Raw genomic sequence first — 26,061 nt, 5'->3', positions numbered from 1 at the left:
CTTATTAGCTGGTAGAAGAAGAAGAAAACAGTGAATCACATGATACACTTTAATTAACATCATCAAACAGTTTTCATAAAGAATGCGTAGAGCAAAGCTATGTCCTCTCTTCTATTTCATAATTTCATAACATTATCAGCCTTGATTGGATGTCTCACACTACCTCATATTATCAGCATGAGACTAATTATTTTTACCTTTTTCTGTACTTTTCTCCATCAGTCAGTTTGTCCTCTTGGTCAGCAGTAACAGCTAGCTAAACATCTAGCTTCTACTTCTGAGAAAAAGCTAGCATTAGCATTGATTAGCAACCCTGTTACTGTGATTAGAGCAGGGTTAGCAAGCAACAAATAAAACAAAATGGTATCATTGATGTGTAAGCTCAACCAATCAAGCCTTTGATTGTTTATTAGTGATGAATATGTAGCAGAAAACTGTAAAAGAGGTTTATTTTTCCAAAATTTTGAATCCCAAATGTCCTTCAATTCTGGAATGACCCTTAGGTTACTAAACTACTATTTAAAAGTCTTGAGTGTCATGGTTTCCCTTCCTCTGAGGCTAAACCTTCCCCTGTCGTTTATTCTGGTGAAGTTATTGAGTTGATCGTGCCGTTTCTGAATGAAATCCCCACAAAACGCTGACATAAACCAAGCGCGAGTCCACTGAGCTTATGTTCATTGTGAAGTGTGAGCGATGGTGTGAAAGTGTCGGCGGCGCTGAACAGACTTTGTGGACCAGAACAGGTGCCGCTGATGGTCCAAACAGTTAAGGGATTCAACAAATACAGACAACAGATGACACAGAAGAACTTACCAAAAATGTGTTTTCTGCTTGCTTTATGTGAATACAAAAAAAAAAAATGAAGAGAAGATGATGAAATGCATGTTGCATTGACAGCGTCTGTCAGAAAAGTTAGACATTTGAGGAAAATATGCTGCTTTCTTGTTCAGACTTTGATGATTAGATCGATACCACTCAGGGAGCACTTTGTGTTTTTGTCACTGCAGATGCTCGGAAAGCAACATCAGACATTTAGAAAAAAAATCAAATTTCAAGAAAAGAAGTAAGAGCGGGACGGACATTTCTGAACTTTTCAAATTGTGCTCATAATTCTTTAATTGTGAAATACTAAATGAACTTCGGTATTATGATGTTAATGGAGTGTGAAGTTAAATGACAAACTGTTAAACAATAAAAGTTTTTTTTGTAGTCACAATAGAACTAGACCGGAAATGTGCGAGAAGAGAGCAGAATAATGTCTCTGAGTGCTACTCCTCTTGGTGTACGGAAAATTCAAATACTAAAACACAAAACTGCAGGGCATTTAGTAATTAAACAACAACAAATTGCTAAAAAAATAATCAAAATACTAAATATTAAAGCTGACTGCAGAGATAGGGCAGTGCAAGCAACATTAATAGATTACACAGGCTGAACAAAGACCAACATGAAATATGATGTTGCACAGTAATAAACATCACTAATAGATATTGTACGTGGATAAATAAAGTGTGAGACTAATAGCATCATAAGGAGTGTTTGTTGCAGCGTGAGAAGGATAATAGGGAGATGTCTCAGTGCTTATTTGAGTTAAGTGAGCTCATGTCCTTGAAGAGGAAACTTACTGTACACACTTTGTCCTAGAGATGTGATTAGTCAACAGCTTGATTAAATGTGAGAACTCTCTCCAGGCAGTAACAGAAATACTGATCAGTTGAAATAATTATTGATATTCTATGAATGTATAACACTAGTTAACTGTTACTTCTTCTTCTGTTGCTCCCCACTAGCTCTCCCCATGTTAATGTCAGGATGTTGTAAAGGTGGAGAGGTGGGATGGATGATGTCTGGTAAAACCGGTGTGGTTTGGCTGTATTTTGGTTCAGCATGGAGAAAGGTTGTTCGTCAGCTCTATCAAAATAAACTGGCAGAAAATCATTCAGGTGTCAAAATGTGGAACTGCATTCTCCGCAGACATTTAAAATTTGACAGGGTTATTAAAGAATGTGATAGTGGTGTTAAATTGTTTTCTTCCTTCCAGACGAGTCTAAATTCAATTTTTCGTTGTTCTGACAAAGAAATTTGCCCTTAGGAACATCCCTACTCTGTACGAAGCAGCTCAGCAGCCTATTCTTTATTTATGAGTGTCCAATTGATTGTTTCTGTGTTCTCTGCTGTTAAAAGGCAGCTTTCTACTGCAGAAACTCAAGGCAGGCATGAGGTGTTTTGAATGTTTTCAGGAATGACCTTGGAATCGTCCCTTTTAGCCTATTCGTTGTCGTGTAGAATTTGACAAATTTGACCACAAAATTAGCTCCCACCTGGCTGTGACTCCAAAGGCCTTCCCTACGAAGCAGAACTTGAGTTTATCAAAGTACTACGATGGTGGTGCACTTCTTACCACACACATCTCCATGGTACTGTATAGTCAACAGCTAACCAGCGCCAGAGCTGCTTATTTCCACATGAGAGATCAAACTCTTGGAAACATGTCATGAGCATTAGAAGATCCAGCGGAGCTCGGTGCACAGATAGTGAGAGAAAAAGATCAGAGTTTTACAGCTGCAAATGACTTCAAAGCCATTTCATTGTTCTGTCTGCCATTGTAGATACAATCCTAAAACAAAAACTGGTCAGAAAACATAAAGTGTTTTCGCCTGAGTCATGACCTTATAAGATTTGCAACAAGCTTATTAATATTTAAATTCTGTTCGCTTGTCATGTTTTTGCTTGTTCTCAGATTGTTAAACACTGCAAGGTTGCAACTGACACAATACATCTGTGTTACAGAATACAGCTAAGCAACATGTTTGTTTCATTAAATGTAAAGTAGTAAACACTGTTCCATCTACTCCTATCTTAATAATTTGGTAGGTAAATGGATAAACCTGTCAATGTTCTCTCTGCAGTTGTTCCCTGGTTTCCCCTCTGCTTTAACTGCTGCATCTGTGTTACCTTTAGTCTGTATTATGAGTTTAATATGTGTTCTTGGTTTGTAAAATATGTCCCTCTGATGCCAGTAGACCTGTTTATATCTGTGATTGGTCATCTCTTGCAAGTTCCACCTCTTTCATGTGTACACGCTGACAAACTGTGGTTGACTTACGGAGTTGATAAGCAGCTTATCGTGATTTGTGATTGTTGGGTTAAGGGAAGCCAGATAACGAAAAGATACCCTGGATAACTTGAACTCACTTTGTAGTGCAGTGCCAGTTCTATGAGCATTTGGGAATTAGAACAATGGAGGCCTGTGGTGTTAGTCTACATACTTAATTTTACGTTGTGGATGGAGATTTTGCTACTCAAGGTGAATACTGAGAGGAGAGAAAAACTGGAGCTTGTTGTCCACTTGGAGTTTAACCAGTTAGCATTGAGACCCAAACGACACTTTTTAAATGCGTAACCTGGAATAGTTTTCTCCCCTGGAATCCGTCCTGAATGAGGTTCTCCAAGAGTCATTCATTGGTCTACTGTTATAAAACTGCCCGCAACTTCCCGCAGTGGAAAACAGTCTTTGAAAAGCAATTTTCACTGTCAACACGCCTCTTTTCAACAGAGATTAACTGTATGTCACAACCTAAACAAGAAAAGCACTCAGAAAGCAGAGTACTCCACCAAGGCTGCTCAGTTGTTGTATCATTTCCAACAGCTGAAATCCTGAAAAACTTTGTGGCCAAAATCACTGCACCATGGAATGTGGCTATTTCATACAGATGTACCCACAAACAAAATGACGTTGCGCTGAGCACAGGCATGTCTTATGCATGTGTACATTATGTACAGATACCGAATCATGTGACCTAAATATGCAGCAGGCAAAATTGATGGGACTTGGAAACCCCCCATAATTTGATCAATTGTTCCTTGTATCATTTCTGACAGATGAGCTCCAAAAAGTCCACAATGGTCAATTTTTAGCGGGATCGCAATCATGGGGTCATCAGCAGGCTGCCGACGTCGTGCTGCTATCTTGTATTGATACAGAAATCTTGAACATCACTGTCAAAACCTAATCAGTTGGTCTTTGTGTTGTTTCTGAGCTTCCCGGAAAATTTTATCCGAATCATTTGTCCGATTTTGAGCAATGTTCTTAACAGACAGACAAACAGATACAACTCATACAACTCCGCCGTTCCTTGGTTAATAGATTTTTTTCATCTCTGTATTGAGCATCACTATCAGCCGCTCCAACAGTATCTCTTGTTTGTAGTGTTTTCATCGCATATTTCTGATTTGTGTTAAATGAGGCGTCTCCTCCTGGACACACTGCATTCACATTTTCTCAAAGCCTTTGCCATAACCACAGTGAATAAATTCAGGATGATTCGACCTCACAACTGAATTGAAACTGTACCTGGGGTCAATTAGAATTACGAATCTGCCCGTGAATAAGGAGTTGTTTGGCTGTGGACCAATTTTAGCCTTCTCAGATGAATACACCTACAGTCTTTGAAAGGCTGATAGTTCAACAGCTCATTTAGAACACTTTGCTTCTTTGGTTAGATCACAGTGGTATGTTTTTCCATTCTCCTCATGTGTAGTTAACCGCTCAGCAAGCTGCTGAACGTTACCGTCTATCAAGAGGAGAAAATACCAAAAGAAAACAGAGCAAATATACTATTCAAACAACCTCCGCCAAATGTCCTTAACCGTGTCCCTCACCTGCTGCTGAGTCCTCTCTGTGCCGAGCATTCAACCGGTCATCAATGAGCTTTGTGGAGCACAAATAATGGTCTGAAATGTTCCTTAACACTTTAACCTCTTGCTCACAGATTCACAGGAGGAAGATCTTAAAGTGACCTCAGAATAATTGTACATGAGGTTATTCACCTCATCATGTTTGTTACTTAGAGCTTTTGAAGAGAGACAGAGGCACGTATAGCTGTGATCATAACAGTAATGGATAATGAGTACGATAGCAGATGTTTGCTGCTGTACCAACCACATGTGTTAAATGGTGTTCCTACGGCTTTAGAGGGTACCAGGCTGTACAGTCTTTTTTTTGTACATTTCTTGTTGCTTTATTGGACCCTCCTAGAAGAAAATGCAGCAGATTTTAGTGAATCAGAGAGACTTTAATAACATTAAACCCGTGTTGCAGATGTTTTGGTCCAATTTTGTACTTTGTTTTTGAAAAAAACAGAAAAACAACTCTATTTCACATTTAATATCTTCTCATGTAAGCATCACAGAACCTCAGCTCATGGTATAAATTGAAGATGACACCTGAGCCAATTGATTTCAAAGAATTAGTTTCTGAATTTACTTACCTCTGATATTTATTGACTACTCAGAACATGTAACATAGGCAGATGTGCTGCACAGTGAGTTTTGATTTTGGGATGTTTTGTCTTCCGATTTTCAGCCAATCCTTTTTAAAACAAGTATACACATTTTAATTTAATTTATTAATCATTTCTGTGTGAAAGCGCTGTGCTCCACAGGTGTCTTTGAAATAACTGCTTCACAGTTTCAGTTTTGTTTAACAGCAAACCTACTAAAATGCTGCTTATGCAACTTTTTAGATTTTACATTTCCTGATTGAAACGCTTCTTCTCTACAAAGATTCTAAATTTCTGCCCATTTTTTGAACTTGATCCAGGTTTAAATAATTGTATGATCTATGCATGTCATGTCTCCATTTTTCACCTTCAACATTAAATTGTAAATTCGTCCATTTAAAATGTTTAATCTGTGCTCTTTACTGTGTTGGAAGGTACTTTGGATTGCCCCAGAGTATGGAATATGCTGCACAAATATTGAAATACTTCTATTAAAATACTTTTAATAGTTATATTAAAATGTAATACTTATAGTGTATAAGTGGCTAATAAGTTTGAGATCCACATTTTTAAGATATGATAGAGGCTTTACTAAACTCAGAAAAGACAGATGTTAAACAGTGTATTCATGTTCTTTCTTGCATAGATAAATACATACAGTACATACACTACCAGTCAAAAGTTTGGACACACCTTCTCATTCAGTGCTATTTATTTATTTGTATATTCTCTACATTGTAGATTAATACTGAAGATAAACACTTTTTTGTTTACAAAAAATGCTTCTATATGTATTCTTTTATAGTTTTGATGTCTTCAGTATTCATCTACAATGTAGAAAATAATTAAGTAAACATCACTGAATGAGAAGGTGTGTCCAAAGTTTTGACTGATAGTGTACATGCATATATACAAATGCATACAGACATTTTTGTAAGTCCCCAAAAGAGGTTTTAGCCAGCACCTGAGGAAAATTATCAGTGCCAAATTTTAAAATATATATATATATTTTTTTTAGCCAATTTTGTTAATTTACGTTTCCTGAGCTCAATCCTGATGGGGATTTTTGTTCACAGATGGTCAAAAATAACACAGATGCATAGACTTCTGTCCAATAATGTAACACAGACTTATTCACAGAGGGGTTCTGCCTGCTCCCCTGCACAGTTGCCTCCCAAAGGCCCAACAACATCGCTGGTATCAAAGTTTCTCCCAAAAGTAGAAGAAGCTGTAACACATTACTCATCTAAGTAAGGTCAAACTAGCTTCACATTGTCTTCCACTGCTGTTTGTACAGATCCCTCTGGGAGCTGTGGTCCTGGATCCATGGTGGTCCAGCCTGCAGATGCTGGAACTTCTTGCCTCTGAGCTTTGTGAGTTAACAGCCTCCTGCTGGCTGCCTCACTGTTTAAATGTCACTGGATTGATTAGATTCATCTGTAACATTGACTGATATTTTTAAGGCTCTTCAAAGGCTCCTGAAAGTAGTGGAATAACAAGTATGGTATTTCACTTGAATTGCAGGGGAGTATTAGTGTAACATGGAATAAAAACTGTGCTGATCATTGTGGACTCTGTGTACCTGAACACACCTGTAGATCTGAGCTGCAGCTGTCAGGCTGTCAGAGCTCCTCCCTGAAATGCTTTAAAGTGCTTCAGCTGTCAGAGCCTCTGACCTTTGTGACGGAGGCTCGGCTCAGCGGTGCAGCAGCGTTTGACGGCTAAGATGTTGGCATTTCCGCTCCTGCAGCGAGCTGCAGTTGGAGCTGCTGAAAGACAAAGTCTCCCACCTGTTCTCACCTTCAGCTCAGCAGCAAGATGGTTGTGTAGCTGCTGTTCTGTGTGGGCATTTTTAGATTGCGTGTTGACAGAGGAGCTTTTACTTCAGTCTAGATACAGAGGATGTAAATGGGACTATTTTTGAAAATATATACTTATTAAGTCTTTTTTAAATATGCTTTTTAAGAGGAGAAACAATAGGGGAAGGTGCAATTTCTAAATATTCGATATCAACATGAAACCTCCCCAGCTGATTGCTTAAAATAGCAAAATGTGTTTTGTGTTACAGGTTTTCTGAAATGTCATGCTTAAATATGCAAATGAGGCATTATCTATCTAAAAAAAGACTCATCTGTGTTGTTGTCCAGAACACAAAACAAAGCACAGGATAAATCCAGCTTTACAGATATTGTTTCATTTTTGTTGGCATATTAGAGTCAAAGGTTTTAAGAGAGGGGATTTTGGAGCTCTGTTTATCACCACATAAAACAGAAAATATTGCCAACACACACAGAAAATGACATCTGTCTTTTTTGCTATGTTTTTAGGAATGAAATGCTTCATAAATCAGGCTGTAAGTGACATGATCAAACACCCTTGTCGAAACCTTCAAAATATACACTGCCTGTTCAAAAAAAAAAGTCGCCACTTGGATTTAACTAAGCAAATAAGAGCCTTCCGTTGGATAATTACTGCAGTGATGAATATGTTTCAGCTGCAACAACTTATTTAACCCTAGCTGATGCAACAAGGAGCTTCTCATTTCCTGAACAACCATGTTGGAAGACACATCCTGTGATCATGGAAAGGATGTTAATCTGTTTCTGTAGGGTCAAATTATTGGCCTACATCAAGCAAAGAAAACTACTAAGGAGATTTGTGATACTACTAAAATCAGGTAAAGAACCGTCCAATGCATTATGAAAACCTGAAGGGTAGAGGTGAACCATCATCTTTGAGGAAGAAATGTGGTCCGAACAAACTGAACAAATCAACAGTAGAACTAACGGCTATGATTCATAGTAAAAGTAAGGACATTTCCACACGCACAATGTTAAGGAAAGTCAAAAGATTGGACTAAACAGTTGTGTAGCTCTAAGAAAACCACTGATCAATGAGGCTAATCAAAAAAGGGCTTCAGTTTGCTAGGTAGCATAAGGATTGGACTCTGGAGAAGAAAAGAAGCTCATGTGGTCTGATGAGTCCAAATTTACCCTGTTCTAAAGTGATGGATGCATTAAGGTAAGAAGAGAGGTGGATGAAGTGATGCATTTATGTCTAGTGCCTACCAGCCTGTGGGGGTTAGGGTTATGATCTGGGGTTGGTCAGGTTCAGCAACGTTATGTTCCCAAAGAACGAGGTCAACTGACTACCTGAATATACTGAATGACCAGGTCTTTACATCAGCGGAGTTTTTCTTCACTGACGGTATGGGCATGTTCCAACATGATGATGCCAGGATTCATAGGGTTCACATTGTGAATGAGTGGTTCAGGGAGCATGAGACATGTGAATTGACCTCCACAGAGTTCAGACTTCAGCCCCATTGAGAATCTTTGGGATGTGCTGGAGAAGACTTTGCGCAGCGGTCCGACTCTCCCATCATCAATATAAGATCTTGGTGAATAATTAATGCATCTCTGGACAGAAATAAATGCTGTGGCGTTGCAGAAGCTTTGAAATGATGCCACGGCGAATGTGTGTCGTTCTCGGAGCTAAAGGAGGTCCAATGAAATATTTAAGTGTGCAACTTTTTTTGGCCAGGAGTGTATATAGAAAAGAATAAAACTTTAACGTTGTTTGTAGGCTTTGTGAAGTTTACATTTCTGGCTTTAAACAGCTTTTAAATACTTCATTATAACTGAAATCGGCACACACAAATAGACAAACTGTAATAAAACAAACAGAAAATGTTTATTACCTCCGCCAGGAGGTTATGTAATCACCGGAGTTTGTTTGTCTGTCTGTCCGTCTGTCTGTGTGTGTGTGTGTGTGTGTGTGTCTGTCTGTCTGTTTGTCTGTTAACAGCATAACTCAAAAAGTCACGGACGGATTTTCACCAAAATCCTGGCGGCCATCTCTCAATTGTCCTTTGACCTTCAAAAAATTCCTGGATCCAGACGGTGATTCGGATCACCTCCAAAATCTAATCAATTCTTACTCGTGCTCTTCCGGACATCCTGTAAAAATTTGGTGAAAATCCGTCCGTGACTTTTTGAGTTATGCTGTTAACAGACAAACAGACAGACAGACAGACAGACGGACAGACAGACAAACGGGATGGCGGAGGTATGCGCTCTCCGAGTGCTTTTCTAGTTTTGGATGTTTTCTTTCCACTTATCTTAAAGAAATGTTTTCAAGAAAAATGTCCCAAAATTGTAACATTTATCAAAGCATGAAAACACTCAGTAATTAGCACCCCTGTACTAAAAACTGATTTTGTATACTCCAACATTTAATAGATACACTACCGTTCAAAAGTTTGGGGTCATCCAAGCAACTTCATATGCTAACATAATTGCACAAGGGTTTTCTAATCATCAATTAGCCTTCCAACACCATTAGCTAACACAATGTAGCATTAGAACACAGGAGTGATGGTTGCTGGAAATGTTCCTCTGTACTCCTATGTAGATATTCCATTAAAAATCAGCCGTTTCCAGCTAGAATTTTAAAAAAATGTTTTTGTTTTTGGGGGTTTTTTTGTAGAAAAAATAAGGACATTTCTAAGTGACCCCAAACTTGAATGGTAGTGCATGATCTGCTTAACTTATATTAAGGTGATTTTGTGTATTTGTCTATTGTTTATCTATGCGGAATTATAAGTGTTACCAATTAGTTTCTTAAAAATTCCAGTGAAAGGTTTTTACTACACAAACTATTGCACCTGCACATTTAGCATTAGGTGCTGATATGTAAGCCCATTATAACAGAGGTGGATTAGCTGCTACAGCCTTGGGCCTTGTTTACACTAATAAGGGCTTTTTGTGAAGCTAACTAATTCCTCTGCGCTTCCTCCTCTCATCCACATGCAAGCCGCATGTGACGTTACTCAAGCAGACCTGTTTTCTAAAGTGCAGGTTTTTAAAAACTCTGGTTCGTGTGTATCCAAGCGGACGTGAAAAACAGAGTTGGGAAGCGAATATGTCACACCTCAGCTGTTGATTTGTGTTACTAGATAGCATCTTGGCATTGCTGAGCCACTTCACCAGCATGCAAAAACCTCTGCATCTACATCCGGTATATGTTGAACTTGATATTGATGAAATGCTGGCATCCTCATCACAACATTTGTAGTTGCATTCTCATGTGTGGAGATATTTTGTAAAGCCATGTTTGTGTGGACTTCTTTTTTTTTTTTTCTCCCAAAAGCAGTGGACGAAAATTTTAATATCAGCACAGACGGAAAGTTAATTTGATGCCCAACATTAGAAACATCAGTAGCAGCCCTGAGAGGGTTCTGCAGCTGCCTGTAATTAGCAAGGAACTGCATGAAGTGTGGCACCTTTTTTTAATTAGTTTGCATGTTCATTTACACTGGGCTCATCTGTTTTCTTTCTCGAAGGCAAATAGATTATTTATTCCTAAAGCTTGAAATTGTTGCTTTGAGCCTTAAGGCTGAATTTTGATTTCCTCAAACAAATACCAGCTTCTGTTTTGCTTATTTATTTTGCTATGGAATTTAAAGGTCCACATTCAGACTGCAGATATTCTTCCCTGCAAAACTTAAATCATACCTACAGTAAGTTTAAATAATGGTGAGTGGAAGATAAACCAAGAAATAATGAAGGATGAGCAGTTATCATGTCAGACTGTTGCTATCAGTCAGTCGACATTTGACTTCTGTTAAAAGCTGATAATTGCAGGTGATTATTGTTAGTTTTTTGGTTTATTTGTGTTGTTTTTATATGGATCACCTCCAGATAAATAGCAGCCACAGTATCTCTCTACACTGAGCACCAAAGCATGAAGGAGTGTGATGCTGTGTGATGTTTGGGTGAATGGTTCTTTATATATTTGATTCTTTGTAACCCTTCTGCAAAATTAAAGACAATTTAAGGAAATACGTTGTTAAAAATCTAATAGAAATCACATATAATGCTCTGATTTCAGCTTCTTAAATTGGATTTGTTCTGTGTCTTTCCTCTTCTATGATAGCAACTGAATATCTTTGGTCTGTCCATAAAATAAGACATTTCAGGGCGTCATGTTGGGCTTTAGGAAACGCTGATGAATATTTTTCAGCACTTTCTGACATTTTATAGACCGAACAACAGATCAGTTAACTGTGAAAATGACTGACAGGATAATCCACAATAAAAAACATCTTAATTGCAGCCTTGGTGTTGAGTGTTTTAGAGGGAAATCACGACTGTGGAAAATGATGCTGCTATCATAAATACTATGTTGTTTATTCTTTTTATATCTAGACCAGGAAAAATAATTTCAGTCTTTGCGGGCACTTGAAAACAGCACCCTCCCGTAAGATGAAATGGCTTTGTTTAAACAGTAAACCATTATGTTGTTTGCATAATTATTCCAGTAAGGACTGAACTCTCGATGGAACAAGCCTGTACTTGCTATTGATTTATTTCTCAGCCACTTCCAAGAAACTAGTCTGAGATAAAGCAGCTGACGTCAAAGTAAACACCTTCACATCTCAGCGGCTCTACAATTGTAGCTCCAAGGTTATAGCAGCCACCAAGCAGTAAAAATGGATTTTTCGCCGTATAGGACATTTAATGCCTCGTGGATTGACCGTTTAAAAGGTTGGAATATGAAGCTCCAACATGCAATCTGTCTTTGCTACAAAAGCTCAAGCAAGGCCTTAAATAAAGCTTTGTCCAGAATAATTCACTGACAAACAAAGTTAGGTGGACACAGCATGGCTAAAAGAGACAAATCCAGTGGACATTTGCTAAGACTCAAATATAAATCATGTGCCATTTTAGCCTCTTTTGTGAAGATATTCAGCAGAAATCGACAGCTCACATACTGGATGGGGACATGAGGTAATACAGCTGAAATACAAGGCCTCCTCTCGTCTCATTCAAAGATGAACAAAGACGGACGTTTAGGTCTCGGGATGTCTTGATTCCACGTTATGCCTGCAGCGGTTCAGAACCTCAATTTACAACCTGAATGGATTCAGAGAGGTCTGAAGGGTGTCAGTATGAAGACTAATGAGGCAGGTTGAAATATGACAAATACGATGCAGATATTAGACCGACTTCAAGGCGTTTGAGATGCAGCTGTTGAGCTTGATAAATGGGCTATTGTGAAGGGCATTGCGGTTGTAGAAATATGAAATGGCGTTACTGAATGATTCATTTGAAGACGTGGCTGCTAATCTTGCAATATGTTTTCCTTTTCTGCCACTTGTAGCTATTTTCACAAATTTTTCAGTCCATTGATGAAAGAAACATGACATTCAGTCCCACAGAGCCCAAGGTGAAGTCTCTAAATTGCTTGAGTTGATTCTTTGTTAAAGAATGTATGAAAGAGAAGCAGCAAACAACTGCATTTATAAAGAAAATATCTGACATTTTTACTGAACGATTACGTCAAATTCTCTAGAGAGCTGCAAATTATATTGTGTTCAGTATTTGTGTGGATATATACAGTAAGTACTTTCAAGGTAAGTCAGACAGTCGATTTCCAACAACAGGCTAATGCAAAGACCGTAATATAAGACATAAAAATACTAGAAACACAAGCGACTATTGTGGTGTACGTACAATACAATGTGTGGGTTTATACATCTAGACATGAATTTGCAAGTATATTTCATTTTTTAACAATTCCTGATTTCTGTCCGAATTTTAGACACATTGGTGAAGATTAACTGTGGAATGTACTTTTATCCATTGTTGTTCTGTGAATATTAAGACTTGGTGCTAGTTTTCCATCTGGGTCCTGTGAACCACTATGGAAGAAAATAATTTCTGTGTAATTTTGAAGCGCCTTTCAAACCTTAAGCAGTCTGCGCAATCAGACTCTGATTTCTGTTAAATGCTTCTTGGACGCATTTAGACTTTTTGTGATGTTGGGTTGCATTTCTACTCACAGTGTAAATGGTGCCATGCCCTTCTTTTGTTCTCTTGTGCAAAAAAACTCTCTGCTTCTCTTTTAAGTAGAACTAATCTTCTAAATTGAACTTATTCAGATGTATAGTTGTTTCTTTTCTTGTGGCCCTGTAGGGCAAAAGGCCTTTCTGGAAGCATTTGAACAATGTTGGCATTTTCTGTTATGGAGGTAAACCTGAACCAGTTGTTTCATAATTAAAAAGGTTTATCTTCATAATGAGAACCAGAGCTGATGTGGTAAAGTCCTGTTAGAATAATTGGAAGAGAAAATTGTATTAAACCATTAATGCAGAGGGTTTCTGCTTTGTACAATTGCTATATGAAAGGTCAATATTTGATATTTAATTAATCAGCTCTATCAGTGTTCTGGGATGTCAATATATGAGACTCATCTTGGTTTTTAATGGTTTATCATACGTGAAGCGCCTCAAGCCTGAGCTGTTTTCATTATCGTGTCCTTGTTCATCATCAAAGAGCAGAACATCAGCGGGTTTTCTTTCTTCTTCTCTTTCAAACACTTTCACTCGGGAAGAAGGAAAAACAATCCACTCTTGTTTTATTTGGTTCTGTTTGATTTATGACCCTGATCTCTGCCTTTTCTCCTCCTCTGGTTTCCATGGAGCCCAAATTTAATGTGAAATGTCCGTAATCACGAGAATTGGAGATATTGAAAAATGATTAATGTGACACTGCTGAAATCAAAGACACCACTCTGGGTCTCATAAAAAGAACAAACCAAACACTTACGGTGTTTTTCTTGTTTTGCTGTTTCCTGCTTGTATTTTTCCTCATGAGTCTTTTAAATTGAACTGAAGAGACTGAAAGGCTTTTTTATCGACTGTGCAGCTGTCGCCCTGTCGTGACAATAACCTTTCAGTCGGTTTGTTTGATGAACTCTGTCAAAGAGCTCGGGGCGCATCTGTGCTGTTCTCACTGCTGATTCTCTGAGAGCACGAAAAGGACAAAAACACTTCTGAGATGACTTTCTTTAAAGTGATGCTTGCGATGCCTTTATTTTTGTATCAGGCTGAATGCTGCGTGGTGCAGCTGTGCAGTCAGTGAAGAGTGAAATTGAATAACAAACCTGCGTATGCCTCTATAGGTATGTCATTTCTATCTTGCACATCTACTGTAATGTGGCATCATCAAAACACATTTTGGAAATTCACTTACTTACCTGATGGCAAAGAGTTTGATGAGAATGTGATCATGTCTTTATGGTAGATATAGTCGACTTGAACAGCAGAGCACGATATGTCTGTTTAACTCTGCTTTTTTTTTAAAAAAAATAACATATTAAGCTAACATTTATTCTGAGGTGCTAGTGGGCTGATTTTACTTACTGCTAGACATCAAGCGAGCTAAGCTAATTGGCAGCCATCTTTAGTATTATACAGTACTGTGCAAAAGTCTTATTGCACCATTAGTTTTTCTGTTTTAACAAGGTTGTATAACTATACATCCTGTTTTCCATGCTCTTTAAAAGCCCTCTGAACCCCCAAACCCACATGTGGGTTTGAAAGGCAAGTTTTTGTTGCTTTTTGTTGTTGTTGTTGTTGTTTTTTGTTGTTAATTGCCAAATTACCCCATTCATCATAGCAAGAAAATGTACAAACAGGTAAAACTGATAATCCTTGAACTAATTGTGTAACTTTCGGCTTAGTCTGGAAAATTTACCAAATTTTAGCTTTAAGTCACAATATTATATCAAAGTCATCTTGTTTTCGATAAAAAACACACACAAAAAAGAATATATTACAGTAGCCAGAATTTGAAAATACCAAGAAATGTTGAGCTGCTTATCACAACTGAGAAACCATGACTGACTTAGGGACCTTTTAACTTGAACTAGGATGAACTGCAGGTTGTGTTTACACAGAGCAGACAGGGGCTAAGCATAGGGATGAACAAAAACAGCTTAGCAAAATATCTTAAGTATGTAGAACTACTATTTTTCCAGTATTGTGGACACTTTTCAGTTGTCTACTTTTGGTTATGGTTGTGCTGTTTCCATATGGACGTCCAGAACTATATATTGCTGTGAAAAATGAACCCAGAGTCAGGAAAACTGACACAGGACCAAAAAAATCACAGAAACTGCATTGAGTTCAGAGGATTGAAATACAGTATGAACTGCAGGATGCACAATTACAATTTTTACGACACAACGGCTTCTACAGGCTATGTATTTAGGATGACCTCCTTTTGCACTGAGCACATGTGGAACAGAAGTTTTCTGCAGTAGTCTTGTGGTATCTTACACTAAGCTTCTTCCAGCACTCCCCAGTTTTTATCTTTAGGCTTGGGCTGTATTTTGTTTACTTTCTTTGTGCACATAATCCCGTACAGCTTCTACAATATCCAGGTCTGGACTCTGAGGAGGTCAGTCCAACACTGTCAGGGTTCCTCGTGGTTGCCAGGTGACCCTTCCTAGTCCAGCTTCTCTGGACTAAATAGGGATTTCAATTTAGCATCCAGATGCTCACAGAGTTCCTGATCAAGGTTCCTTCTGGTGTCTTAAATAGCAAACTTTTCATCGGACGCAGACTATTCTCTTGGCCTTCCACTCATTTTTTGTCCTTCCCCTCTCCAGATTCTTCTAATTTCTTTAAAAAAAAGTTTAAATATCTATTTAAATATCTATTGATTTGCTGTGTTTTTTTGCTGTGTTTTTTTCCCTTTGACAGTGGCCTTGCTGATGTGAAATTATGATTTTATGTCTTTTCAAATTGTGGAATCTTTGACATTTCGAATGGAATGGCGTGAATGAAGCCTGGTTTTGTACATCAACAAGCGTTCAGTGAGGTAAACTCTTACAATATGTGTATTTAATGCTCAACACCAGTAACCTGATAAACCAACAGAAGATTGGTGCCTTAACATTATTCTGTATGCTCATTGGGTTTAAGACAAGTACAATGGGAGGTCACATTAAATACTTGCCACTTTAACCTGTAAAAATGGGTTAAAGTGCATTTTTTGTGTGTTTTCTAAATACTGTATGTATGCTTCCTGTATACTAAGTAATGCATATGTACTGCAGTTATAACCCTGTGACACAACAAGCCTAATGGTGGCCTCAGACTTTGGCAAAGTGTTGTATTTAAAGTGCAGATATGACCATCATTTGAGTCTTTTATCTAATTCTAAATCTACAAGACATTTCAGGTGTCCAACCACATCTCCCGATATTAATGATTTTAGTTCTTTGCATTATTTTCCGTTACCTGTCCATGGTAGCGGCTGTGTGAGACTGAATGAGTAGGTTCTGCTTGGAGCAAAATGCTAACATCAGTCTGCCAACATGTAGATTAAAAGTCCATCATAGTCGAAATTAAATATTGTTGTTCCTGATTTGTGGTTTAAATCACAAACATGAAGTTCCTTTGACAATAAGCATTGTTTGCACATCAGCAGTCAAGCATGCCAGTAGAGATGGGTAAAATCAAATCATAAATTAATTGTGCTGCAGTATAGAACACTTCCATAAAGGACAACCATTAAAACAAAGATCTTACACAATATATACCAAATATAGATTGTGTAATCCATAATTTATGTGTGTAATATCCATTTTCTGATAGCTGTTTAATCTAAAGATAATTACATTCACTGTAGGTCTGGGAAGTGCTCATCTTCCCTTTTTATTGTAATAAGTTGTGAAACTGTTAATATTTAATTGCCTGCCCCCAACGGTAACACAAGAATCTTGGTACTGCTATGACTGTATTAGACAGAACTTTGAAGAAACATGTTAATGACTTCTCTATTAAAACAGAAACTATTCTTATATTCAAGTCAATTTATTAAATTAACTTTTAATAATTAATATTTTTTTTTGACATTTCACATTTTGTGCCTGTTCTTTTAATGAATGTAAAATAATTTAGTTTGGACTAAAGTGGACTGTATGCAGCGATGTTATTTATGCACCAACACCGTGATAATATCTGCATATTTTCAGATTGAGAAAAAAAATTGAGACTTTATTTGAAACTTGATAGAAAACTAAAGTGTCAGTGAATTAATGACAATCCTTACATTTAGTTTGGATCTGATGAGCTGACTGATATCAGCCTGAACAGAGCCTCATTTTTGTGTTTCCGCTTCATTTCTAATGGATGTGACTGAGTGTGTGGGCAGATGCAGCAGCTGTTGTTTCTCTTCAGTCGCTGGTCAGTACATATCTGTTTTCAGGTTCACCTCCACAGCGTCTTCCCATCGACTCTCCTCTCCTCGTGCGTTCCCAGTTCAGGTTAAACAAAGTGCTGCCGGGTTACTAATTAAATGTCAATTACCAGCGTCATCCATGTGTGGGAAAACCCTCTGTTTAATTCGTCTGCTGTATCAAAACAGCCAGATACAGCCGCTGTGGTCGAATCAATCTAAATGCAAACATCCACCTTCAGCCAGGTTTTAATTGTTTCCTGTGAGTCACTGGATCGATCCCGCCTGCTTTTCATCACTTTATCTGTTTACTGACGTTTTCGTTTTTGTTCCTGCCACTCGCCCTGTATGAATTGTCCCTCTGTGTTTATCATTGGAAACATATCGTCATTCACCTGACGCTTGAACTGTAAAACAGGATTTGAGGTTGTTGAGGTAACTTAAGGTCTAACCTTGAGTTGTCATGGTTACAACGCTGGTTCACTTTTTTCTGTAGTACATCAATAGTCCCTGAGCAAGGGAACAAATGCATCCCAATTATTCAAAGGTATGGTTTTACTCGTTTTTGTGTTTCTAAAAATAACAATAGCAACTGTAGAACCAGGGGTGAGGGACGTACCAAAAACAGATTGGTTCATTAAAAAATAGGGAATTACCACAAAATTTGTTGTGAATAACCAACTTACTCGATTCCTATTGTTAAAATACCAAAAATGCTCAATTTACACATAAAATACACAACTTACACAAGTTTTATGGCTTAAGACAATCATGAAGAATTTTAAATTATAAGAATAATAGTGAATAATAGTGGCATAAAACATATTACTGCATGAATTGTATTTTTTTCTCTTTTCTATGAATTTAACAGTGTTTGATTAAGATTATTTCATAAGAAAATGCTACACGGAAAAAAAAAATAAAACAGGTCATGCAATATTCTGATTATCTTATGATCAACATGTTACATCATGTACTACCTGATGTGATATGGAAATGCTTAAATTCTGTGGGACTTTGATACCAACACAAAGAGTTGAACATTTAGTTTTGAGTGTTTAACATATTGAAGCAATATAAAAATAGAGAAAAATTATTTTCTTTTATTCAATTATTGACTAATATATGTATTTTTGTATAGTAAAAATCCTGTTTATGTGCAATTTATAGATTTTTGGACCAATTATCAACTATTTTAAGACCGTGTTTGTGTGTTGGTTACTAACAGTTCAAGAGATATAACAAATATATTTCAAAGCACTAAAAGCCAACCGGTGTTTGTAATAACCGCATCATTGTCTCATGTCTTTGGGAAATAAAGGTCTTTATTTTTCATTTGTTTTCCTTTCCGTCGCCTTTAAGATGAAACAAGAATGAAAAATGTCAGCCATTCGCTTCAAGAGCTGTTTTTTTCCTTCCCAACAGAACAGATGGGCGGGAGCTGAGAACGCAGAAGGACAAATCGTCAGGAAGAGCACATCCATGGCACTTCCCGGGGTGGAGATGACGGCTGAGACGTGGGAGAACGGCAGCCTGGCCAGCCCTTCGCCCGGCCTCCCTCTGTTTCTGCTCATGTTCAACGACAGCGATCTGAATGAGACGCTGTTCAACTCCACCAACTCCACCATCCCAGATGTCTCCTCAGGTCCCAGCGTGGCAGGGATCCTCATCCCACTCATATACATCATTGTGTGTATCATTGGCCTGGGCGGAAACACTTTGGTGATTCACATTGTGCTGCACTACTCCAAGATAGAGTCAGTGACAAACATCTACATCCTGAATTTGGCCATCGCTGACGAGCTCTTCATGCTCGGCCTGCCCTTCCTGGCCGTTCAGAACACCCTCCAGTCATGGCCTTTTGGCTCCTTCATGTGCCGCCTGGTCATGGCCGTCGACTCCATCAACCAGTTCACCAGCATCTTCTGCCTGACGGTGATGAGCATCGACCGCTATCTCGCCGTGGTCCACCCCATTCGGTCCTCAAAGTGGCGGCGTCCTCAGGTAGCCAAAGTGGTGAACGGCACCGTGTGGGCGCTGTCATTTCTTGTTGTTCTGCCGGTGGTCATCTTTGCAAACATACAGAAGGCAGGAGGCACCTGTAACATTGCTTGGCCTCAGCCGGCAAACATCTGGAGCGCTGCTTTCATCATTTACACCTCCACCGTTGGATTCTTCTGCCCTCTTCTCATCATCTGCCTCTGCTATCTGCTCATTGTCTTCAAGATCCGTAGTTCGGGTAAAAAAGTCCACGCCACCTCCACCAAGCGGAGGAAGTCGGAGCGCAAAGTGACACGCATGGTTGTGATAGTCGTTGCGGTGTTTGTCTTCTGCTGGCTACCTTTCTACGCCCTCAACATCATCAACCTGCTGGTGTCCCTCCCTGAAGAGTACCAAGGCCTTTACTACTTTGTCGTGGTGCTCGGCTATGCTAACAGCTGCGCAAACCCCATCGTCTACGGCTTCCTGTCAGACAACTTCAAGAGGGGTTTCCGGAAAGCCCTATGCCGCTCCACGAGGAAGGTGGAGAACCACGAACCCATGGAGCACCAGCAGCAGCAGGACGAGGGGAGGAGGGCGCTGATGCCCAGGGAGAGCCTGAGACGAGCCATCAGGGACGAAGAGGATGAGGATGATGAAGACGTCTCAGAAATGACTGAGGTCTATAGAATCGCTCAGAACGGAAACGGCAGCTTCCAGACGAAGAGCTCGCAGCCGCTGTTTGCAGAGAAAGGAGCGACGGAGCTGTCATCTCCAGACAAGAGGGACAACGCTGGAGACTCGAAGGGGAAAGATTTTGCCAACGGGTCCTCGCTAACTGTCCCACTGCTGCTCAATGGAGCCAAAAGTGGGAGCATCAAAACTCTGCCAGAGGACAACATGGAACAGAGCACCTCGTTGGAGATAAGTTATTTATAGTGTAAAATATCAGTATTATGACATTGGAAGGTCTGCCTCTAATCTAATGTTTGCAATGCAACAAACAAAGAAAAACTCAGACAGGCCTTAACAATGACATTGTTGATTAACAGACTCATGTCCATGAGTGTATAATGTGTATATACAGAATGTGTATATATGCATGTATAAATGAATGTAAAAATATGTGCCTTTATTTAATTTTTTGTTTATATTTTAAACTTCTGTATTCCATAATGTGACAATCCCTTGCTCAGGTTTGGCTGTATTTATGCTTGAAGTCACCTTCTATACGTCCTCTTGTCTGAACATGAAACAGTCAGATACCAGCTGACACGTAAGTAAAATTACAATTTTCCCAACAAATTCTTGTTTTTCTCTCAAAAATGGTCAAAGTTTTGTTTGTTTCAGACTGTAGCGCCACCTTCTGACAACACTAGGTAGCCTAGTTCATTCACTCTAAACAATAAAAGAAAACAGGAATATTCATATTTTCCTTTTTTATACTTCTTCTGACATTTTAAAAAAAATTTCTAATTTGTTTGAGAACTATATGGAAACACAACTGTTCGTGACTTGGCTTTATGTTTGCCTGCAACTCCATCTCCTTGAAATTGTGTTTATATACTAGTCTGACATATTATGCTGTCAGGATAATGTTCTGTGTTTTTCCAGAGAAGTTGTGGAGAGGTGATCGGGGTGGATGGTGGGTGAACAGTGCAAAACTTAGGCACCATCCTGAGTCTCAGAACAGAAACACATTGGTTAAGATTGGTAAAAGATTGCAGTCTCACCTAATAAACATGTCATGAGTTTTGATAAGGATCTTTCCCTAACCTGGATCAAGTGCTGCCAGCATCTATACGTAACAAAGGTGAATTTAGAGAGTGGGTATTACTTAAAGGTTTAACTGTTTGTTCAGATACACTAAACTTGCTTGGTAATGTGTTTTACTGGAATGCTTTATTGACGTTTATGAAAAGTTGCTTTGGATGTCTGTGCTCTAAAACTGAAATTAACACAGAGATTCAATTTTGAATTTGAATAGAATATAGAATAGAGCGCAGAATAAGCAGAGATACTGAAGAATATGTCACAGTGACAATGCTGGACACAAACCTGCATAAAACCAGAGGCTGCTGTCAGAAGGAGAATGACTGTTGGTGGCTGCGCTAACATGCCAAAGTAAAACAACACATTTTTTGAACCATGACAAGGTTGATCTGAACAGCTGAATAATTTTACATCGAGTTAGTCTCAGTTCTTTGTATTCTTTCAGTATCTTATTTTAAAGTCCAAATGCATGCAGTTCAAGGCACTATGGGTACATGGCAGTTTTAATATTTACATCCACGTTTCCCTCACTTGCATCATTTCCCTTCATCTTAAGTCCTTCCAATGAAGGCGTGTGCAGGAAAAGATTCAAGGTCGCACATTTTTAGAAAAACCAGACGTCCTGTCGTCTGAAGCAATGTTGCTGTGCAACGTTTCTGATGATGACACCACCACAACGCTTAAATAACCTTCACTGCTCATCTGCTGAGTACATATAAATCATTTCTACTGCCAGTGACATGGTTCCTTTTATTTAATGATTTTTTCTGCCTGCATTCATATTATGTCTGTACATATGTTAATAGTTTAGGATTGTAATGAAAATGATTTTAAGCCCTAAACTGTATAAATATCTCCTCCTCTGTCTGATATATAATTATTATGATGACTGATTTATGTGAGCAGTCTGATCAGCTACAGCACCCAAACAAGAACAGATGAAAATGGTCGTGTGCCCATTGACTGCATGTTAAATAGTGAATGCCTTAAAGTCTCTTCAGTCACCCCTTCTTCACTCTGAACCTGTTAGTGCTTCTTAAGTCAGGTCAAATGTGTCATTGTTAGCAGTAGTCTGTTGACTTAAAACTAGCATAAAAATCTGGCCACTACAAGAAATGATCTAGTCCCTACAGTAATAAAAGAAAAGTTTTAGATTTAAGCCGGTGTAGCTTTGTTTAGGCTGTGAATGATGAGAAATTTAAGATAAAGATGCTTTAAGTTGGATTATGGCAAATCCACTAGACAGAAAGAGATGAAATACCTCATGAAAATGGTGCTTGACAAGATTATTTAACTTTAACTTGGAAAAAATAAAAGATTGAGGGCCCTTTCACATCTAACACATTTGATACAGATTTTCTGACATTTCATTTTGATCTAAAACAAAAGTACAGGTGTAAAACCTCTCCTCGACCAAACTTGTTTCTAGAAATGTTCTGATCAGGGGCTGTCAGTGAAATTTTTAACTGATTGGTACTGGACTTAACCTCAGCCTTACTCCTTGGTCATGTTGGTTTCATTGGTTCACATTTTTCACTTTCTGCACACTCACTAAATTTACTCTAACACTCACTAAGGTTCCTGTTCAGAGAGAAATCTTTGGATTTATTGGGTTTCTTGCATGGTTTTGTAGAATCAAAAGGGTTAGGGTTACTTACTTTTTAAGCTTTTTAATAAGTCAGGCGAATTTGAAAGGATCTTAATCTTATAACCTAATATTTAAACCTGTTTGTAAATTAATCATATTTCTCTATTGGAAAGAAGATCTGTTGTTTTAAATGTGTCATATAAATAACGGTGGCTTCACTTTTTTAGCATCTTTTTTAATATATTGTCTGTCTGCTGCATTTCTATGACTCAGACTGATTATATTGAGATTTTAAAATATTGTTTCCATGAAAACTTGTTGTTTTGTTGCAGCAGAACTTCTCAAAGACAAGATTGTGTGACTTCACATTTTCTCACTAAATATATGCAGATATTGTAGGTGTATTAACTGATGTGAGTGTTCTTTAAATGTGATCTATGTTGCAGCTAAAATTGTGACCTTTGTGAAGGAGTTGATTTGTCGCTGTAGTTGGGGGGGGGGAGCTCTGTAACACTGAATGTGATAACGCTGGGAGTTGCCGTGCTCTTGATGACATTGGATGATAAACTGGCTCATGCCGCCTGATGTTTGCTGTTTAGGATGGATCCAGAAAGACACGTGGAAAGGCAACGATGTTGTTTCGAACATTTCTTTTTTAAGGTTTGCGAAAACAAAACAGATTTTTTTTAAGCAAAATACAATAGCTGATTTGAAAGATTTGCCTGTTACATCCTCTGTGACCTGTAAGTTAATCATTTACTGTTTCGTTATCAGCTTGTATGTGGGGTACTGCACACAGGCGCTCAACTGTTTCAGGAATGTAAGTTATCGTGTAAAACAAACTGTAAATTACACACAGTTCAAGTCACACTGTCGTTGTGCTTTTGTGCAGATGACGGATGAGACTAATATTGTTACAGACAGAAGTTCTCTTTCTTTATTATACATAATCATTGTCTATATGCAATAAACATGTTTGAATGTTGGAAAAAAAAAACCACAAAAAAGTACCTATGTCACACACTGGTCAGACACAACATTAAAACTGCTGAAAGGTGAACTCAGTAACACAAACTTGTTGCAGTGGCATCTTTGAAGGGGTGGAATATTTCAGGTAGCAAATGAACAGTCAGTTCTTGAAGTTGATGTGTTTGAAGCAGGAAGAATGGGCAGCCAAAGAACCTGAGAGACTTTGACAAACTGTGATGTGTGAGTCAGAGGATCTCCAAAACAGTAGGTCTTGTGAGGTGTTCCCAGCATGCAGTAGTTCTTTTAACCCAGTGTGGCTGACCCTGTGCTTTGATCCTAATTTAAAAAGAAGCTGGGAGATGCAAGAAGACTGTGTTTCTTGTACTTGTGTCCATTTGCAGTAAAGCTTAATCTTAATCTGTGAGCATCAGATCTGCACCATGAAGCAGTGGAAGAAGGTGACTTGGACGGATGAATCATGCTTTCTTTTACGTAATGTGAACAGCTGGGTGTTTACGTGTCATTTCTGTGAGGAAGAGATGGTAGCAGGATGCACAATAAGTAAAAAATGAGCCAATGAATGCAGCATGATTCTCTGGGCAGCGTTCTGTTGGGAAAAGTTGAGTTCTGCATTCAAGCGGACATTATCATCACATCATGTTGCGACCACGTACATCCCTTCATGGCAGCAGTATTCCCTGAGGAATTCCTCGTCTCCAAATTCCCCAGAATTGATCCGCATCTGTGGTTTGTTCTGAAAAAGACAAATCCAATGCTTTGAGGATCCATGTCCCAGCTTTGCAGCTGTTTAGACAGGGAAGCTACACAATAATAGGCAGGAAGTTTTACTCTTGTGGTTTATTGGTCTAATTACAATGGCATTAGGATCCCCACGCTTGTATTTTACAGTGATTATAATAACCGCCAACTGGTGTTTCAATATAAAGGACAACTCCAGGGTAATGATATATTTTTCTGTGTAAAGGAAAATACCTAGTGTTTGCAATTGAGAACTGAAGCCATGACCTACTCATCAGCTATTTGAATAAGTCAGTGCAATCTCATTTAGTGTTTCTTTCATCAGGCTTTATCGTAAAACATTTTATACTCTGGAATGTTGCAAACATTGTGGCCTTTTAGGTGAATGTCACAAAGAATCTCCTGGAGCTGAAAGACTGACAAAGACTGTATATTTTATATGTTACATTGTGGAGGAATAGAAAGCTTAGTAGGCTTATGCATTAAGAAATCTAGTATGTTTGTGGAATTTCATATCTCTGACAACAAAGTTAAAGAAAACAGCAGTGGAAGTCAAATGCCCTATTCAATAAGATTTTACGGTTGAGTCTAATGTTTAAATGTTCAGAATTTTTGGTCTTCTGGTTCTTCAGTGAAGTATGTGTCTGTTGATGAGGATTTGTTGATTGGAGGAAAGTAGCAAAGCAAATCTGGAGGTGGTCATGTTTTTTTTTTACACTTTGTTCATAAAACGAGCAGAAGTCAAAAATGTAAATGTAACATCATCTTGAGGTCTGACTTCCCATTGGAAGAAGGTTCTTCAATCTGATGACAACAAAACCGAGCTTTTTGACCATCAGACCAACACTGCATATTCTCAAAAATACACCCCATTGTGAAGCATGGTGGTGGCAGCATCATGATGTGGTGACGCTAACGGTAGAGCGAATAATGCCTGCAGGAAAATCCTTAAGGACAACCTGATCAAGTCTGCAAGTGAACTGTGACCTAGGAAGGAACATACCTGATCTAAACTGATCACTTGTAAGATTTATAGGCACTCATTGGTAACCCCCCTTCTTTCAATTTCTGCTCTGGCTTATGAGAAATGGTGTTTGTCGAAGGCCACAGAAAACACAAATGTTGCTTAGAATATCTGTTTTTTTTTTAAACTACATCCCCTCTCTTATGATTTGAAACTAAATAAACGGTTTTCTCATTCATGAAACCAAACCATAGATAGATAGATAGATACAGTTGTGCTCATAAGTTTACATACCCTGGCCAAATTTGTGAAATATTGTCCTTTTATTTTTTTAGCAAATATGTTGTTAATGGAAACACTTTCTTTCATTTAGGGCTGGTGTTAGACAAAGCTATTTATGTCATGCAATTGTATTTGCTCTGATCATTCATGTTTTCATTAAAGAATGGAGTACATTTACAAATTCTGTCAGGGTATGTAAACTTATGAGCACAACTGTAGATAGATAAATCTAGATAGATCTAGATAGATACTTTATTAATCTCAAGGGAAATTCAAGTAGTTCCAAGTTCCAGTTTTTCTTCTCCTCTCTGTATATAAAGTGACTGTACAGGTGATTTCCTGACTCCAAAAATGCATTTACTGTGACAGTTAAGTGTTTTATTTCAGTACCTCTGTACCTGAGCAAATGTTTCCACCACTTGAATAAATCTG

The 26,061-nt window shown here is 38.3% G+C and overlaps 1 protein-coding gene across 1 annotated transcript in view; it reads left to right on the top strand.

Annotated features, from left to right (window-relative positions):
- The window catches only part of sstr3 (somatostatin receptor 3), a 28,997-nt gene extending 5,282 nt beyond the window's left edge, over window positions 1-23,715 (top strand). Inside the window, exon 2 of the mRNA XM_022198486.2 lies at window positions 18,740-23,715. Coding sequence (XP_022054178.2) covers window positions 18,797-20,233 — 1,437 coding nt within the window. The 5' untranslated portion in view covers window positions 18,740-18,796 and the 3' untranslated portion in view covers window positions 20,234-23,715. The remainder of the gene's footprint in view (window positions 1-18,739) is intronic.
- Window positions 23,716-26,061: the final 2,346 nt, after the last annotated feature.

The sequence above is a fragment of the Acanthochromis polyacanthus genome, chromosome 21, assembly GCF_021347895.1.
Source record: "Acanthochromis polyacanthus isolate Apoly-LR-REF ecotype Palm Island chromosome 21, KAUST_Apoly_ChrSc, whole genome shotgun sequence".
In the NCBI taxonomy this organism is placed as follows: domain Eukaryota; kingdom Metazoa; phylum Chordata; class Actinopteri; family Pomacentridae; genus Acanthochromis; species Acanthochromis polyacanthus.
The sequence above is the reverse complement of the archived record's forward strand: the minus strand, read 5'-3'. Positions and strand labels throughout refer to the sequence as shown.